The 18,386-nt window shown below is 40.9% G+C and overlaps 1 protein-coding gene across 1 annotated transcript in view; it reads right to left on the bottom strand.

Moving 5' to 3' along the window:
- Positions 1 to 18,386, bottom strand: part of cacna1db (calcium channel, voltage-dependent, L type, alpha 1D subunit, b) — a 124,110-nt gene that overhangs the window by 19,383 nt on the left and 86,341 nt on the right. Inside the window, exons 23-37 of the mRNA XM_079558125.1 lie at positions 17,753 to 17,840; positions 17,439 to 17,546; positions 14,868 to 14,920; positions 14,637 to 14,783; positions 13,027 to 13,228; positions 12,788 to 12,946; positions 11,339 to 11,449; positions 9,616 to 9,693; positions 8,220 to 8,303; positions 7,851 to 7,892; positions 4,292 to 4,420; positions 4,025 to 4,090; positions 3,845 to 3,936; positions 2,049 to 2,208; positions 1,066 to 1,193 (exon numbers count right to left, since the gene is read on the bottom strand). Coding sequence (XP_079414251.1) covers positions 1,066 to 1,193; positions 2,049 to 2,208; positions 3,845 to 3,936; positions 4,025 to 4,090; positions 4,292 to 4,420; positions 7,851 to 7,892; positions 8,220 to 8,303; positions 9,616 to 9,693; positions 11,339 to 11,449; positions 12,788 to 12,946; positions 13,027 to 13,228; positions 14,637 to 14,783; positions 14,868 to 14,920; positions 17,439 to 17,546; positions 17,753 to 17,840 — 1,647 coding nt within the window. The remainder of the gene's footprint in view (positions 1 to 1,065; positions 1,194 to 2,048; positions 2,209 to 3,844; positions 3,937 to 4,024; positions 4,091 to 4,291; positions 4,421 to 7,850; positions 7,893 to 8,219; positions 8,304 to 9,615; positions 9,694 to 11,338; positions 11,450 to 12,787; positions 12,947 to 13,026; positions 13,229 to 14,636; positions 14,784 to 14,867; positions 14,921 to 17,438; positions 17,547 to 17,752; positions 17,841 to 18,386) is intronic.

The following is an 18,386-nucleotide window of genomic DNA, read 5'->3' as shown; positions in this document are numbered from 1 at the left end:
ATGAGTAAAAAAAGGTTGACATTTATGCGTGATTTAACCTTGCAGTGACCCAGCGGCTGCATGAGTGGTCAGCATGGCGCCTTTACCAGTGGTCTCTGGGGCCTACAAAACAATTGATCCTGGAGTGTTGTAGAGACCACCATCATTGAAAGTAAAGGCACCATGCTGACCACTCATACAGCCTCTGGGTCACCGCAAGGTCAAATACACACAAATATCATACAACGCACCTTTAAATCAAACACTGAGTTCACTGAAAATAACGAATTGCAGCTGATCTCCATGGTAACGCAGGACAGTAAGCGCCATAAAAATAAAGGAGAAGCGCTGTTTGCTCCTGATGTCCGTGGATAGCTAGCAAGTAGGCTAGAGCGGGACTCTGTTAGCCTGCTCAATGTATTTTTCCTACAGCCGCTAGAATTAGCCACACAACATCGGAAATTATGAACCATCCAGATGTTTTCAGCTGTTGTCCAACCATCGACCACATTTACGACGCATATTGAAATTTTACTTTTGATACAAATTAGCGTGAAAGTGTCTCTGAGCTAAAGGCTAACTCGAATTCGGTTAAGTTTCTGCTTTTTGTGGGTTGGATACACATCCAATGGCCACTAAACATCATATGTTAATGAAAGAAACCGCAGGAATTATTATAAACGCCACACGGACAAAACATACCTCCCCACATGTTAGTATTGCTCCTGTCTTCCCTATTCATTTGTATTGGGATTAAACGTTCAATTTAAATTCGACGGCTAACAAAATGCGTGCATTTGTTGGAACGGGCTCTGATAGCTAAAGGCATTTCTGTGATTTCTATGGTCAGCGCCATACTCGAGGATGACATTCAGCTTTCCACGGACTTAAAGTTGGCAGAAACAGATCAGTACATACAGTATATCTATGAAAGTTTGAAATGACGTAATTAGACTTAAATGCCTTTTCAAGTTTTAAACATTTAGATCTTTCAGTCACAAAGACAGATTGTAATGTTGATTTATTCACAATTACAAGAAGAAGCACATTACCTTTAAAAAATTTTCCCCTCAACACCGTACTCACTTTGCCTCCGGATCGTACTCGGACCAGATCCTCTTGAACTCGTCCAGGTGGTGCGGCCCCAGAATGGACCAATCCCGCGTCAGGTAGTCAAAGTTATCCATGATGACGGCCACAAACAGGTTGATGATCTGAAACAGCACACATAGGATACATTAGATGATTGATGATCATTTAAACCTCTTAACCCCCGCCTACAACAAGCACATAGAGTTTACAGCTTAAAGGCCAGGGGAATGCCTCATTTGAAAGCTAAGACCAAATGCAGTGGAGTAAAAGTATTAAGTTCTTTACAAAAACACTACCCAAGTAAAGAACAGATCCTCATAAACTCTACTAAACTGCAGCACTTAAGTGAATTTACCTCCAGTAACAGCAAAAAACACTAAAAAGTACATTTTGTGCAACAGACACCCCTTTAACTCACTGACTGCCAATGATGTCCATAGACGTCAATTGAAATCCGAACGTTGACTGCCAATGCCGTCTATAGACGTCAATTAGGTTTTTCAATGGGAACAGCGGCAGCAAAGCCTTGAGCACGTCTGGTGTTAAAATCTTTGTTGTGCTGCCTAATGCTGCCACCTAGTGACTCAATAAAAGAACTACACGGTCTTTTATCGGATCACTAGGTGGCAGCATTGCTCTTTCATTTTCTCAGCTTTTTGGTCAGAAAACAGCATTTTGGGTGATTTCACCTATTTTCTACGGGCGATTACTAAAGAATGGAAAGAGGTACAAACACATTTTTGTTTAGATGAAAGAAGAGAGTCTTATCTTTCTTTTGGTGGGTTTCGTGTTGACATAGACCTAGACCTAAATTTTCTGTGGGTCTTGAAAAAACAGTAAAAATCCTGAAAAACCTCTGGCAGTGGGGAGCTGTCTGATTTGAAAATGACTGGCAGTCAGTGAGTTAACAGTCAACCACACATCATAACCCCCCACTAGAGGCTTGAGCCTTAGTGGCGTTTGGAACAAGGCAGTACCAGGAAAGCGCAGAGCATGTAGAAGCTGATGAAGTAGATGATGGCGAATCCGCTGCCGCAGGTGCGCTCCTCCCCGGGGTTGTAGTCCGACTCCACGTCACACAGCTTCCCAGGGAGACAGGCCAACATGATCTCCTGCCACGCCTCGCCCGTCGCACATCTGAGACCACACAAAGATCGTTTTTTTTAGGGGGGGTTGAGATATTGATCAAACTAGCTAATTTAAAAAATCATTTGCATGGTCTAAATCATTCAGGGTATAGACACTTTAGATAATAGTTTAATGAAAAAAAAAGAAAGAAATCTGTTTGGCTGCCATCTTTGTTTTTGTAAAAAGCCATGAGCACAAGCAGGAATTGCTGTGTGTCCTAAACAGGGCAAAGTGTCTTCCATAGAGTTTTTGGAAGCATAATGACTGTTAGTTTTTGTTGTTGTAATGTGTTTTGTTCTAACAGGTGTAACAATGGATCTTATTGTTTTACTAAATGTGATAGTTGTGCTAATTTACGCTAGTTAGCCACTGCTAGGCTAACTGACTTTTCAGCATATGTAATATACAGTGTTGGGGAGAATACTTTGAAATAGTATTTAGTTAGAGAATAATGAATACTTGCCTTAAAATGTTTTTTGTAATGTATTCTGTTAGTTTGTCCAGAGTACTGTATTCTGAATACTTTGAATACTTTTATAATACTTTCACATTGATTGTAATTATATTATTGTATAAATATGGGGTATAATATACAAAGAATCCTAAATACATGTATGTAGTTACTCCATATCACTGGTATTATATGCAGATAATGTTTGTTTTGTTTGTGACATAATGTGTTTCATATGCAGACACTGACTTTCTGTGTTTGTTTGCAGTTTTACAAATTCATTGAACGGAGCAACAAACATTGTCCCAAAGTCATTCAGCATCTCCTTCATGTCAAGTCTGTTTGCCATCTGCCAAACTACACACAGAATAGGTGGATGTTTTGAAAATGTGGGAAAATGTATCAAAGCAACTTTGAAAGTAATCATTTCCAATGGGGAAAAGTTGAAAGTTCACTGAAATAATAAAACAGCTTAGACAGCAAACTTGAGCAAATCCTGAACAATGGTGCAGTGTCCAGGTTGCTTTAGACCAGGGGTCCTCAAACTACGGCCAAATCCGGCCCGCGAGATGATTGAACCCGGCCCCTGACTTGTAGAGCACAAAAAAAAGCAAAGCTAATCTCTAGCCCATTCCTGTACTCAATAAAAAAGTTCCACACGTGTCCAGCAGAGGGCACTGACATTAGAGATCAGGACATAAACAACACATTATAGCCACGTGGTAAATAGAGCTTGCCACCACAGAGTGTGGAGTGAATGTGTGGAGAAACTTGTGACACAGGCTTGTAAAGGACAATACAAGTGTAAAACAGTTATTACTTTGGTCACATTACGCAATGATGTTTTATTTAGAAATAAAAAATAAATGGAATACCTGTGGTATTTCAAAGTAAAACAAAGTGTTAAGACTTGATTTCTATGTTTGCTAATCACTGCAGCTAAACAAATATGTGTCTGGAATCAAGTGTTGATCTTGTGGATATAGTAGTGGGGACGACTGTGCCAGGCGAGTCATCTCTACTTCACAATGAGGCCTGCTGCATTTTGGTCTGGGTCATACAATTCTACTATAGCCAACCCGGCCGGGCCCCCATCACAGTCAGGAACGATAATGTGGCCCCCAGAGAAAAAGGTTTGAGGACCCCTGCTTTAGACTGACAGACATAATGAAAGTTTGAGTATTTTTTTCCCACCTGAAGAGCATGAGCACGGCCTGTGGGAAGGTCTGGAAGTTGTTGTTGCGGTTGATCTGCGTCCCGTCCACCATGGCGATCTTCCCGAACACCTGCGCACACACACACACACACATGTGCCAGGGCATGTCAAGCAGGGGCAGCCATGTTTACAGGGTCGCTACACTCTGACGGAGATACCTGCATCCCGATGACGGCGTAGATGAAGAACAACATGGCTATGAGGAGGGCCACATAGGGCAGAGCCTGGGGGAGAACACAAACACCACTTATTATTGTTTCTTTGTTGGTCAGTGTATGGCTTTGAAGTGTAGGAATTAATAAAAAAAATACTACTACTACTATTCTTTCTAAGCGTTTCTACTGGTTACTTGCTTTACCATCGCCCACAACTCTATAGCCAATGCAAAGTAATGAACGTTAGCGTGAAAGTGAAAAAAGGTAAACCTGGAAGGACTTAATGAAGGTCCACAGGAGAGTCCGGATGCCCTCCCCTCGGCTCAGCAGTTTGACCAGCCGCATCACCCTGAACAGGCGGAAGAACGTGATGGAGATACGGGCGCTGTCCTCCGTGTTCTGGGACAATATGAGAGGGATATCAAGTCAAATACGACACGGGACACTTCAATTCAACCAGGGCAGACTTAGACATGGACACGTTATTGAATGGATACACTTGGACCCTGGCAGGTAGAGGGAGGAAAGAGAGAGAGGAGCAAAAAAGGAAAGAAAAAAGAAAGAAAGAAGAAAAGAGAAAAGTAAGAAAGAACAGAAAAAAGGAAAGAAAGAAGGAAAGGAAGGAGAGAGAGAGAAAGAAAGAAAGAAGAAAAGGAGAAAAGAAAATAAGAAAGAAGAAAAGGAGAAAAGACAATAAGAAAGAACAAAAGGAGAAAAGAAGGAAAGAAATAAGGAAAGAAGGAAAGAAGTAAAGAAAGAAAGTAAAGAAAGAAAGAAAGAAAGAAAGAAGGAAAGAAAGAAAGAAGGAAAGAAAGAAGGAAAGAAGGAAAGAAAGAAGGAAAGAAGTAAAGAAAGAAAGAAGGAAAGAAAGAAGGAAAGAAGGAAAGAAAGAAAGAAAGAAAGAAAGAAAGAAAGAAAGAAAGAAAGAAAGAAAGAAAGAAAGGAGAAAAGAAGTAAAGAAGTAAAGAAAGAAAGAAAGAAAGAAAGAAAGAAAAAGAAAGAAAGAAAATATGGAAGGAAGTAAAGATGGATAGACAGACAGACAGACATGAGAAAGGAGGGAATGACAGTCTTTCTGGTTGAGTTTATGCTTCATTAAACAGTGTGTTCAAACATTCAAAGTGCATGCAGCACAATGCATTTTAAAACCACATTGATCAAAACAAAGGGGGCTTCATCATAGAAATGATATTTTAAAAAAATAGAAGAAACAAAAAAAAAAATCTTCTGTTTCAAAGCAAACATTCAAGACTTCTAAGTTTTCATTCACCTTAGAAACCAGAGGGAGCCAGTTTCACAAAGCGTCCCAGTGGATTTGACAACACACCTGTGGATGGATCATCTCTCATTCCCGTATGCACAGTATAGTTACAGTGTAGTGGGTGAGTCATGGCAGTTGTTTACGCGCATCATTTCAATAACGATTATAATCACTGTAGGAATGTCCTGGTTTGGCAAAAGGTCAAATCAAACAGTGCAAGACGGCAGCTGTGCAGGAAAAGGTTAGAGAGTTCTCACACACGAGCAATGTGTCCAAACATAAAACCAATAATCTGACTTCAAATGATGTGGCCTTATTTGAACTAAATGAACTATGAAATAAACACAAAAAGTATATATGAAAAAATAGTATTCAAAATGTGCACTATACGTGGCCTATACGTGATAATAAACTAAATACTGCCATCTACTGTCTAGGTTTAATATTACAGGAATTAGAGGCAGGTCAATGTATGGTCAATTTCAGAACAACAAAAACTACAGCTGGAGATGTTTTGAATCCATTTTCGATAAACTTAAACAGTAAAAAATGGTTAAGCAATGTCAGAATTGTTCAAGAATGTATTTAATGCTTGTAAATGACATTTAAAGCATTGATATATAGGCACAATTCATTGAATGACTTTTAATGCTTTTATTGTCCCACAGAAAACCCTGTATTAACATGCAAAGAGAAAAGTTTTTTTTTTATTCTTTGAAGTGGTTTATTTAAACAAACACTAAAACTAACTAAACTAAACTTAAAGGAACGGAGTTTAAAAATCTTACTATAGTAACACCAAGTATTTTCATCCCCCTACATGTTCCAGCCATGTAGAATGAGCTCAGACCTGTTTGCCACAACTGCCTCTAAAATCCTGCACTGTCACTCAAAAGGTTGTTACTTCGGGTCCGAAGTGCCGTCATGCACGAGCTTAATATAGAAGGTGCAGTTACACGTATGACCTGAGGTGGTAGTAGTGAGCATAAAATGGCCAACCATTATCTAGTCCTTTTAACTAAAAACATGTGTAATGGGTGAAACCTCCTTGGCTGCATGACTAAGGCCATTTGGTTTTGGCCTGTTGATAAACAACGTGCAACATTAATCTGATCATTACAAGTTGTGAATATTATATCCAGAGGTGGGTCGAGTAGTCAAAATATTTAGTCAAGTAAGAGTTACTTGAGTACTGTGAGTACTGAGTTATTGTTTGAGCATAAACTTTTGATTCTTGTTTGACACAAATTGAGAAAACATGAATGAGAAACAAAACATGAATAATGTGAACATTGTAATATTTTCAAATAATCTACCATCAAAACATCATAAAGAAATCATGAAGAATTAAAGCAGAACTAAGTAACTCATGCCCCTAGAGGCCATAAACGCCACTGCAGGCGTCGTAGCATTATGCGTTTTTTTTACTCATTAATTGTTGAGTAAATACTACGCTGACAGAAAAGACAAAGGGAGAGATGGATATTGTTCATCATTACACAATGGAGATCATTTTTGTCACTGAAACCTGGCTGTAAATACTGAAGAGCTGCTAGCCCGCAGTTAGCTTTGCCCGTTAGCCTGTTAGCTTCTTCTTCGTGATTCCATTAGTGTGTATTGGGGCCTCCGGGTCGGAGCAGGGAAAGCGGCAAGTGTGGTTTTCTGGCCAGAGACACCAGGGGGAGATGAAAAAGTTACTTAGTTCTGCTTTAAGCTAACTAATCAAGAGATACTTCTTTTAAGATTTGTCACTTAAAGATTTACTCACAGAGGCATGTGTTACTACTTTGTTTTTTTTACTCAAGTAAGAGTACAGATACTTCATTTTAATATTACTTAAGAAGAAGTAAAAGGTACTGTATGAAAAACACTACTTGCAAAAGTACAATTACTTCAAAAAAGTACTTAAGTAAACTGAGTACTACCCACCTCTGGTCATATCAGGCATTTTTTACCAGTATTTATAATTTATGTTCAAAACTTAAATTAAAGACACTGAGCCCTTCTCCAGGGAAGAATCATCAGTCAGAGTTTCTGTCCTAGCCTTGATCAGTTGCTAGCATTAGCATGTTGCGCAGCGATTAAATTCTCCAGGTTCAGAGCTTCAAAATGAGGTATAGCAAATTCACTAAGAATAAGTTGGTCTAAATAGCATTTTTAAAACGATGAAAGCCAAAACAAGCATCAGCTCAATACTGCATATTTGGAATCGATCCCAGACATAATACTTTTTCCAGAATCGGCTCCAATCCCTAATCACTACAAGCACCACTGTTGTGAAACTGGCCCCGCACTGACAAGCAAACTGTATCTGAATATAAAAAGAAAAACAAAAAAGACAAACAACCATGATTTTGCGTCTGTGAGCCATGCCATGCACCGACAGGACCAACAGAGGACGGTGACTCCAGAGAAAAGATGACTTCATTGGAACACAAAGCATCCCCGTGTTCTATCTCCAGACAGTAAAAGAAAACAGCGTGACTGACGAGACGCCCACGACGAATGGTGGGGATGCTTTGACTGTGGATGAAACAGGAAGTGGGAGGGGCTTATGGACTTCCTTACCCCCGGCTCCACTATCACCTTCACCACTGGGATCGCTGTCGACTTGAAAAACGTTAAAGCTGGTGTTAAATTAGCGTCAGTGCAGGCAAATTGGTACACACAGGGAGACAAACTGACTCGATTAAAAAATACAGTCGTCTCGCGTGTTTTACGAGAATAAGGTTTTGCAGACAAAATCACAAACATGACACACACATGTAGAGAGGCATTATGTTGCATTCAAACTGTGAGACTTGTGAACTATTATTGATGGGCAGCAGCACGACAGGCCACAGGAAATACACACACATTATTGTTAATTCCTCAATAATCTTTTTTTTAAACGCAACTCAAAGCCAGAGGACAGAAGCGTGTGCGTGTGCTACTTACATTGATCTCAGTGATGGCAATGTCAACCACACTACCCACAACAATCAGCGCATCGAACGTGTTCCATGCATCGGCAAAATAGTTCTGAGCGGCGGCCAGAGTTCACGCACAGAAGAAAGAGAGGGAGAAGCAGAGAGAGAGACAAAGAGAAAGCCAAAGACAGGTTACAACCACATGAAGCACACGGAGAAGAGTAAAGTGATCGATTAGAGTTGAAATGGTCAGGGGAGCGTCGACACAGCCTCTTAGAAAGTTGCTCGACGAGTGACATAGCGTTTTGTTCTCCATCGTCAAATTCAGGTGCAATCTAGCTAACCGAGGACAGTAAATTAGCCTGGCCAGACAGACTCCTTGCTCTTCCTCTTCTTTACAAAGATGTGTAGCCTGGGACTGAGCGAGATTTCTTTAAGTTCCTGATGGGCGTGACTAACAAGCATGTTAGTGGAGACAAATGTGAACCACCCGCTTTAAAGGAACAGGCCACCGTTTTTCCATACTGAGATATGTTCTTGCCTGAGCTTAGACGAGTTGATGCGTACCAGTCTGGTCTTTGTGTGTGCACTCAGTCATGCAAAACGACCAAAGACGTTGTTAGCATTTAGCCTCTCTCAGTATATTCCTATAGCTCCAAACGGGGGTGAAGTTGGAAGCTGCCACGCGTGACGTGGACGCACAAAGACCAGACAGGTACACATCAACTCATCTAAGCTCAGGTAAGAACATGTCTCAGTATGGAAGAACGGTGTCCTGTTCCTTTAAAGTGGACATATGCAATTGACTTTTTTGAGCTTTAAACCATGTTAGAACGTTCTCTGGAGACAGGCCTGGAATAGAATTTCACTGCATTCACGCAGTTTTGAGTAATCCTGGGGCAAAGCTGTTAAATGTAGCTGTTTCTGGTAATATTTTATTACCCCAATGTAATGTTGTATCTATGTGGTGCATACACAATGGAATAATGTGTATTAGTACTTTGGAGGTGCATAATGTAAAAAACATAAGACCCAAACTCTAAGCCTAACCCTAAGTCCTAACCCTAAAGGTCATAATGTTGATAAACTGAAAATATGGCATTCTAGAGAATTGTGTAATTTACTGCAATTTGTTTGGGCAATTTCATGAGAAATCAAACAAGCCATTAACCCTGTGTGATCTGACAAGCGTCTGACTCTCAAACCCAAAGTGCAGCGCGTTCAGTAAATCATGAGCTAAAATTGTGTCGTGACAACAGACAAGAGACTGTGTTCGCTCTCTCCAGCAGAGCCTCGTCCGCACCTTTAGCATCTGCTCCATACGTTTATAAAGCAGCGGTTTGAGGAAGGAAAGGAGATGAGGACAGAGGAGAGAGGAGGCAGAGGAAGGAGGCAGCAGAGGTCAGAGGTCAGGGGTGAGGTACCTGGCTGAGGACGATGTCCACCACGCTGCCGATCACCACCAGGGCGTCGAAAACGTTCCAGGCATCGCCCACATAACCCTGGGCACGGCAGCACGCACGCACACACACACACGCACGCACGCACACACACGCACGTACGCACACACACACACACACACACACACACACACACACACACGCATACACACACATAGGGCACAGGGGGGGCAAAGGGCATAGGGAGAGGGCAGAGGTCAACATGTCTATCCGGGATGGGATAAAAGCACCTGAATAGCCACTATATTTGTTCACATTTTTGTTGCAACTTGTGTAGAAACTGTACATGCAAAGAAAATGTGTGTGTAATATAGAAATTGTCTGTAGTCACAAGGGAAGATCTAGAATCTAGATGATAAACGCCACCCATTTCCATTATGTAAACACATGGTGCGTTAAAGTGGACTTTGGGAGGTTTCTAGCAGACTCAGTTTGCTACATTATGTTGCTTTCTAGCTGATATAGATTTGTTTTTCCTATGTAACAGAAGAGGTTGCCATTGCTTTCATTTCAAATGAAGTTTTTCCAAGTCTGCTCCCTTATTATTGTATGTAGCAGGCAAAGTACAACAGGAAGGGAAGGGGGGGGGGGGGTCCTCCCTCAGGAAAAGTTTAATTAAACAGTATTTTAGGCAACCCTTATTTCACAATGATAAAACTCAGAACACAGTCTACATCAGGGATAGGTAAGTTTGCTTGGTGGAGGGCTGATTTTCTTTATTGTCAAAAGACCACAGGCCGGACTACTTTCTACTAATGCTGTTGTACATCACACATGGCCTAAATTGGTGTTCTGCTAATACATTTTAAAGGAATTGACAGTTTAATCACATTTTTAGAGCACTTTAACAGACATATCTCTGATTTGTGTAATAATGTTTCTCACAATCATCTTAAGGGCCAGAGGTTCCATGATGACATTCCATACCCCGGTCTACATTATGATATACTATGATTCACTAAATAAAAAAAGCTATTATTTTTAGCAACACTCACTTTCACAGTTGCTATTACTTTTTAAATTATATCTATTTACTTACAGTATTTTTTTTCCAGTCATTTTTTTTACTGTCAAAATCCTGTGTTAGTGTTGCCCAGTGGGGCCCAATTCCCTCTGCTGCCTGTGTCAGGTCCGCCCCTGTCTCAGCTCCGTCTGTGAGCTGATGCCTCTTGCTGAGAGGACACAGGCTCCAGAACACACTAAAGACAACCTTTTTCCAGGACCTGACCTTCTGTTGATGTTGCTTTTTTGTTAAATGCAGCCTAATTTCATTTGGCTGAAATGGTGTATGAGGCAGATTGTTGTCAAATAAAAAGTGTATAAAAGCTTGTGAAGATTAGACTCTGTTCATGATATTTTATGATAAATGCTGTTATCGAGGAGGTGCATTTAACCTGCAGCTTCCCCCACTGTGCGCACAGAGACTGTGCTGCTCTTTTCATATGATTATCCGCCTGTCTCCCTCTGTAGAGTGGACTAACAGTGAGCTCTATGCGCTCTGCTTCTTCTCGGTTTGCTTGGTGATGGTGATTGTCAGTAACCCAAGATTTCCAGCCCACTTGAACCCTGTGTTTTCTTTCTTTCTGAGTAACCAGCAGATCATTTTGTTAAAATGAACTTGGTAATATCCACTGAACACATTGAGAGAACTACGATCACAATATGAGTGCGGCGCAAAGAGCTTTACCCTGGGTTTGAAGGCGATGAGTTTGAGGATCATCTCCACAGTGAAGACTCCAGTGAAAACCATGTTGAGGACGTCCATGGCGTAGTTAAACAGGTGCGACTGACCGTGATGCTGCACACAAGACAAACATGGAGGGGAAAAACACCTTAAAGGAGAGGCACTATGTTACATCACATCCAAATCATAAAATAACAGCGTCTAAAGCTACAGGAGCCTTGATGCATTGGAACATTCTATTGCCCTATCAATATGTTGAACCCTGTCCTTCTGTATATGATTCAGTGTCACAACAGTAGGGATCGGCGATACCAGTGATTTTGGATTCAATCCGAAACCAAGTAATACTGGACCTAAAATTTCTATATCAATCCAACACTGATATCATCACTATTTACATTAAAATGAATTAAAACTAAGACAATTCTCAATGCAATAATCACTCGTGAAGCTGACCTGCTCAAGTCGATTGTAAAAGTAAGTAAGTAAAAGTAAGTAAAACTAATTCCAAAGTAAAATGAGTAGTAAAGTGAACTTAAATCAAATGAGGCTCTTTGGACGTTTTCATGTTTTTAGTCCCCTAAACTAACTACAATATGTTTTAGTCTAACTTTAGAAACTAAAAATATTACTTTCTGCAGTCGAGAAGCTTTTAGATTTGCGTAAAGTCGAACTGGAGAAAATGTGCTCGGTTCAGGCGGGGATTAAGAAGTTAATGGCCAGAATCCCTTTGATGAGGGATTGACCCAAATCGAGCACCCGGAGCAGATTCACCCAAACAAGAAAACAAAATCCACTGAAAGGTTCACATTTGCAGACAACTCAAGTGCATTCCACTAATCCTGTGGCTCTACACAAACAGGGTTTCCCTGCAATGTACGTGTTCATTGTCACAGTCTAATTTGTGTGAGTGTATGTCCAATATAAATATGATAACATGCAATTGTTTGCTTGGTGTTACTCATTAACTCATTCTTGGGATTTTAATAAAGATCAGACCACATTTTATGACCAATTTAGGCAGAAATGTGAGCAATTCCAAAGGGTGGACTCACTTTATCCAATTACTGCAATTTCTAATAAGTTATTTCAAACAAATAAACCCGAAATTGGAGTGTTAAATGCACCTACAGGCCTTTTCAGTCAAATGTAATGATTTTTAACCACATAATTGGCTCAAAAAATACACATTCTTTATAGGAGAGGCTCTGGGCCCCCCCTGCAATCCAAGGCGCCCCCCATGTTGGTAACCACTGGCCTAGGGGAAAGAGGCGCTTCGACCATTGAAGGTGCCTTCTACTCAGGCGCTAGACCTACTGCTGACACGCTCGAGAAAAAGACCCCATAGCTAATTCATTCATTCATTTTACATAGAAAACAACATGGCAGAATACTGTAGTACATGAGCCTGTCCCCAGTGCACCATGGGAGTTTTTACTCTTGGTTTCTTACCTGTATGGCGAGGCAGAGCGTGTTGAGGATGATCAGCACGAACATGACATACTCGAAGCCCGTAGAGTTGACCACGTACCAGAACTTGTACTGGTAAGGGTTTTTGGGGATGTATCTGCGGACGGGCCGGGCCTTCAGAGCGTACTCCACACACTGCCGCTGCACGGGGGGAGAGTACGCCGCAATGAAGGATTATGTACCGCGGTTACATACTCGGTAACAGTTACCAGCCCTCGTACCTGGTTCTTGTCCAGCTCACAGTTCTTGTACTCCTTCTCGCCCTGCTCCTGGAACGTGACGATAACGAAACCCACAAAGATGTTCATCATGAAGAAGGCGATGATGATGATGTAGATGATGAAGAAGATGGAGATCTCCACTCTGTAGTTGTAGATGGGGCCCATGTTCTCCCTGTTGGAGTCGATGGCCTTGTACAGCAGGCTGCAGAGAGACACAGGGATTTAAACACTTAGAACATCAAGCCAAGCCTTTAAAAGGGCTATTAAGAGGCACAGCATGGTCGCCTCCAACATAGAGGTTGGGGATGGAACATTTTATATAATATTTTGTCAACATTACATCTACCTGTATATGTCCAGATCTCTGATCTCTGAAAATCTGATTTTACTGATTATAAATTTGTAACATCAAGTTTATTCACAATCACAAGATCATCATGTTTTATATTAGAGAAATGATTTGTTAAAAGATTAGATAGCTATGTTGATGTTGAGGGGGCTAGTAGCAAGTTAGCCATTTTATACTCACTACTGCCACCTCAGGTCATATGTGTAACTGCATCTTCTATATTAAGCTCGTGCATAACGGCAATTCGGACCCGAAGTAACACCATTGTTGGAACATGTAGGGGGAGGAAAATACTTAATTTTAACATTTTTAATCTCTGTATAGTCCTATTAATATAATATATATTTATAATGAATGAATATCAGTTTGGTTTCAGAGCTCGGTCGACAACAATGGCAGAAAGGAAATAGGAAGGAAATAGAAAATATATCACAATCATTAGATAAAAAATTACATATATGTATATATATATACATATACATACAATATATATACATACAGAGAATAGCTCGCTGATTGATTTAAATGAAAGTGATCAGTTTGTCAACAGTGTTATGCTCACACTAAAAACAGCCCTTGATGTTGCAGCCCCACTGAAACAGAAAGTCGACTTCACTGCGCGGACGTCAAAGTGCTCCTAAGGTATTGCTACGCCTTACAATATAGTTCCCCTTTTTATCCGCTTAGAAAATCCACGTTACTAACTAACTAACTAGACTTGGATCGTGTAAACGCTCACGTAACCGTATTTAAATAGGGGAAACGTGGAAGACCTTGGTCACTTTTAACTTCACCCCCACATAGAGGAGAGGAGGCTTAATGCTAACAACATGTTCGGTTCCAGACAGGAACGCATCAACTCGTCTAAGCTCAGGTGAGAACATATCAGTATGAAAGAAAGGTGGCCTGTTCCTTTAAAATTATGTCAGATTTGCAATTAATTAGTTGTTTCTGTTATGTTTTGTTCCCCAATTCAGTAGGGATTCAATGTCCCCGCCATTTTATACTCTATGTGACAACCAACCCCTGAGTCCTTGAGACAACTGTCCCCAAATGTAAGCTCAAAGACAGGTCAATTCAAAGCTATTATCTTACTAGACTTTTTCCTAAATAATGTATTAGATCGTTTTAGAAACTAATCACCTTTAAGGCAAAAACATCATAAACTTGGACAGACCCTACAAAGACAAACATTATCAACCTATTCAGTATCAACATCGAGTCACAGCGCCCCCTAGTGTGGCTGTAACTCAGCACTCACGTGGGCCAGCCCTCGAAGGTGGACACAGTGAACAGAGCCATCATGGCCATCAGCACGTTGTCGAAGTTAAAGTCGCTGTTGTACCACACTCTCTCCCGCACCATGGGCAGGGCCGTCTCCCCCGTGGTGTACAGGATATAAGTGCCTCTGAAAATAAAATAAAAACAGGGAGGGTCAGTGAAAGCACCAGCAAAGAAAGCAACACAGATTTTTGGAATCACACTGACGCACTTGCAGTCATCCGGGCTGGACTTGGCGTCGTCTGTGCAGCGGTAGAACTTGCCCTGGGGGAAAAGAACAGAGGAATGTTAATGTTAATGCTAAATTATTCCAGTTAGAGTGGAACAATCAACATCATCAAACCACATGCAAAGACAGCACAAAGTGGAACTGCTTGGAACTGCCACAACTAGATCAAGTAAGATGAAGGTGTCGGGAATTTAAAAACACACAGAACTAACTTTTGAACTGCTCTATTTTTGGCTCTTAAAGGAATAGGCCACCGTTTTTACATACTGAGACGAGTTCTTTAGGACCTGTCTGATCTTCCCCCGTGCCTTCAGTCACGTAAACACAGCGCAGACGGCGTTAGCATTTAGCCTCTCCCCCTCTCCTCTATAGCTCCAAAACAGGTCAAGATAGAAACTACCAAGCTCTTCCACGTTTTCCCTATTTAAATATGGTTACGTGAAGTGTTCCACTACAAAGTATAATTACACAAAATTAAACAGTGTGGATTTTCTAAGCGGATAAAAGGGGGAACTATATTGTAAGGCGTAATAATACCAGGAGTAGCTCGAAATCCGCGCAGTAATCTTCACTTTACTGCGCGGATGCCAAATTACTCCTGGTATTATTACGCCTTACAATATAGTTCCCCCTTTTATCCACTTAGAAAATCCACATTGTTTAATTTTGTGTATTATACTTTGTAGTGTAACACTTCACGTAACCATATTTAAATAGGGAAAACGTGGAAGAGCTTGGTAGTTTCTATCTTGACCTGTTTTGGAGCTATAGAGGAGAGGGGGAGAGGCTACATGGCTAAATACTAACGCCGTCTGCGCTGTATTTACGTGACTGAAGGCACGGGTGAAGATCAGACAGGTCCTAAAGAACTCGTCAAAGCTAAAGTAAGAACATATCTCAGTATGTAAAAACGGTGGCCTATTCCTTTAAGTCAAGTCGTAATATGGTCCTGGTTTGAACATGTTTTAGAATATTTACCAAGAACACTGTCTCATTAGATCCAAAAGTTTGCCAGAATATTTTTTTCATTTCACGTGCACTCAACCACCTAGCGAGTGCCCAGTCTCGCCTGATCTCAGCCTGGGTCTGATATTTGAGGTAACATGCACAACACTAAATAAAAATATATTTTTCTAAAATCCTTCCCTGATTTCAGACACTAATCAGAATCCCCGGGATACCCCTTTGACCAATGAGACCAGCTTTTCCTGTGGACCGGCCTGTCAGGTCCAATCAGGAGGGGAGTGGGAGGAGCTTGATCATTTACTTTTGAAAGTTCTGTGCCTGCTCGCCTCATTTTGCAAACTAGGAGTGGCTTTCTGGTTAAAGTGGGGATGGATTTGATTGTTTACTTTCTCTCCTCACATTGCAAACTTACAGACTATCACTTTAAAGGTCCTGTATCATGCAAAATTGACTTTTTGGAACTTTTAGCCATGTTGTTAAGCTATTTCCTTATCAAAAACACCCTCAGAGTGGCTCTTGGCTTCATTCACGCAGTTCTGAGCATTTCTCCTGAATCCTGCTTTAATTTGTGGTTAATTCTGTCGTGACAAATTAAAAATGTAAAAAAAGTGGCCCCTGCGGAGAAAACAAACTGCGCGTCTGAACAGATGTCATGTTTGCGCCGCAGTTGTGAAGAAGGAGCTCTTTCTAACCTACTTTGGACACACCTGTTCATTTTTCTTACCTAACGCTAATGTCATGGACACTTTATTCAACCTAAAGTAGAGGCAACTCAGCGACTATCAGCCAAAATAGTGTTTGTCTGTGACCGTCACTTCACTGATGGATGCTTGGTGAACCTTCGCCAGAATCAATGTGGATTAAACTCTTATAACCAGCGATGATGGAGCGGCCAGAGCGGTGTTGAGTCAAAACGTGTGTTAGCTTGTGTGTGTTAGCCATTTATGAAGCTGTAGCAAATGTCAACTCCTTATAACTGCATCGTGAAGTAACTTCACTTTTTGCTGTGGTATTTTATTTCTACCTCTACAAAAGTTGCATTGGCTGCATCAACTCGGGGAGAGGGGGCGGAGTTAACTGAATCGAAGCGTCTTGTCTTCTGGGTTTGAAAAATACTTCCAGAAAATACTTATATTTATCACAAAAATCAGTATTCCATAGTGGTAGAGGGACAATATATCATGTTAATTCCTATACTTTACTTTGGCATAAAGTTTGGCTACAATAGTAGGATACAGATCCTTTAAAATCATTTCTTAAAACACTAATACTTACCTTTTTTATTTTTATGAAACTGACAAAAATGTTCCAAAACTAAAACTAGCAAGAGTATAACTAGACTAAAACCATTTCATTTAGAAATGACTAAATGTGACAAAAACTAAAAGCATTTTCATCCAAAAGACTAAGACTAAGAGGGATGCCAAAAAAGTTGGCTTGGTTTCTGTTTAATCAGGAAAGTCCCCCAGAGATTTAAGAATCTCTCGTTTTTAGTGATAGGAAAACCAGACGAACCCAGAGAAAACCTCCGCAGACACACGCTAACCCCACACAAAAACTCGAATCCAGGACCTTCTAGAGTGTTACCTTGAAGAGCTGCACCCCGATACAAGCGAACATGAACTGCAGCAGCGTGGTGACGATCATGATGTTCCCGATGGTCCTGATGGCCACGAACACGCACTGCACCACATGCTGCAAAAAGAAGCAGAGTCGTTTTCTTCCTTCACCACACGTTGGAAGAGAGTAATTATGGACATCAGCAACACAACACTGAAGACATTAGAAACAAAACAAGTCTCACTTTGAAATTACAAACCAATCCAAATCAGTACAATCGGAACAATTGTTATGGTTAGAGTTTTGTCATCATGAGAACGTATGATATGAAGTTTTCTGACCTTGAGTCCTTTGGCTCGGTTGATGGCCCTGAGAGGACGCAGCACTCGGAGAACACGCAGGATCTTCACCACCGAGATGGCAGACGACCTACGCAACAGAACCAGAGACACTCATTTCATTTGGACTTTGAGTGTCAGCAGTAGTTACAGCAGGAGGTGAAATAGTAACAGTTGCCAAAGTTGTACGATGGTGACAACGATGTTAGTACTAGAACTCATAAGACAAGAAAGTCAAGAAACACTTCAAAATGATGAGTGTGTGGGAGAATTCATGGGGCAGATCGTGAAAGACGACGGTGATCATCAAAGACGGATCAACCAGAAAGCTGAACTACGTAGACGTACACTAGAAGCAAAAATGGCACTGCACAAGTCCCTTTTGCTTTGCGTACTTTTATATGAGTCAGAAACACGGAGATGAAGTGAAAAGCGTTCCAAATTCGTCTGCTCAAAAGGATAACCGGCATGTCCCAGTAAATGTGCAAAAAGAAAGCAAAGTGTTGGCGATTTTAGGACCCAAAAGGTTATATTATAGTGGAAACCAAAAGGAAAGAAACTTGAAGGTGGACAATGGAAGCAGTGGATGAAGCAAATCCAGAAAGACGTTGACGGTTAAGACTAGAGGTTGACCTAT

Source organism: Gobius niger (genome assembly GCF_951799975.1).
Source record: "Gobius niger genome assembly, chromosome: 6".
Lineage (NCBI taxonomy): Eukaryota > Metazoa > Chordata > Actinopteri > Gobiiformes > Gobiidae > Gobius > Gobius niger.
The sequence above is the reverse complement of the archived record's forward strand: the minus strand, read 5'-3'. Positions and strand labels throughout refer to the sequence as shown.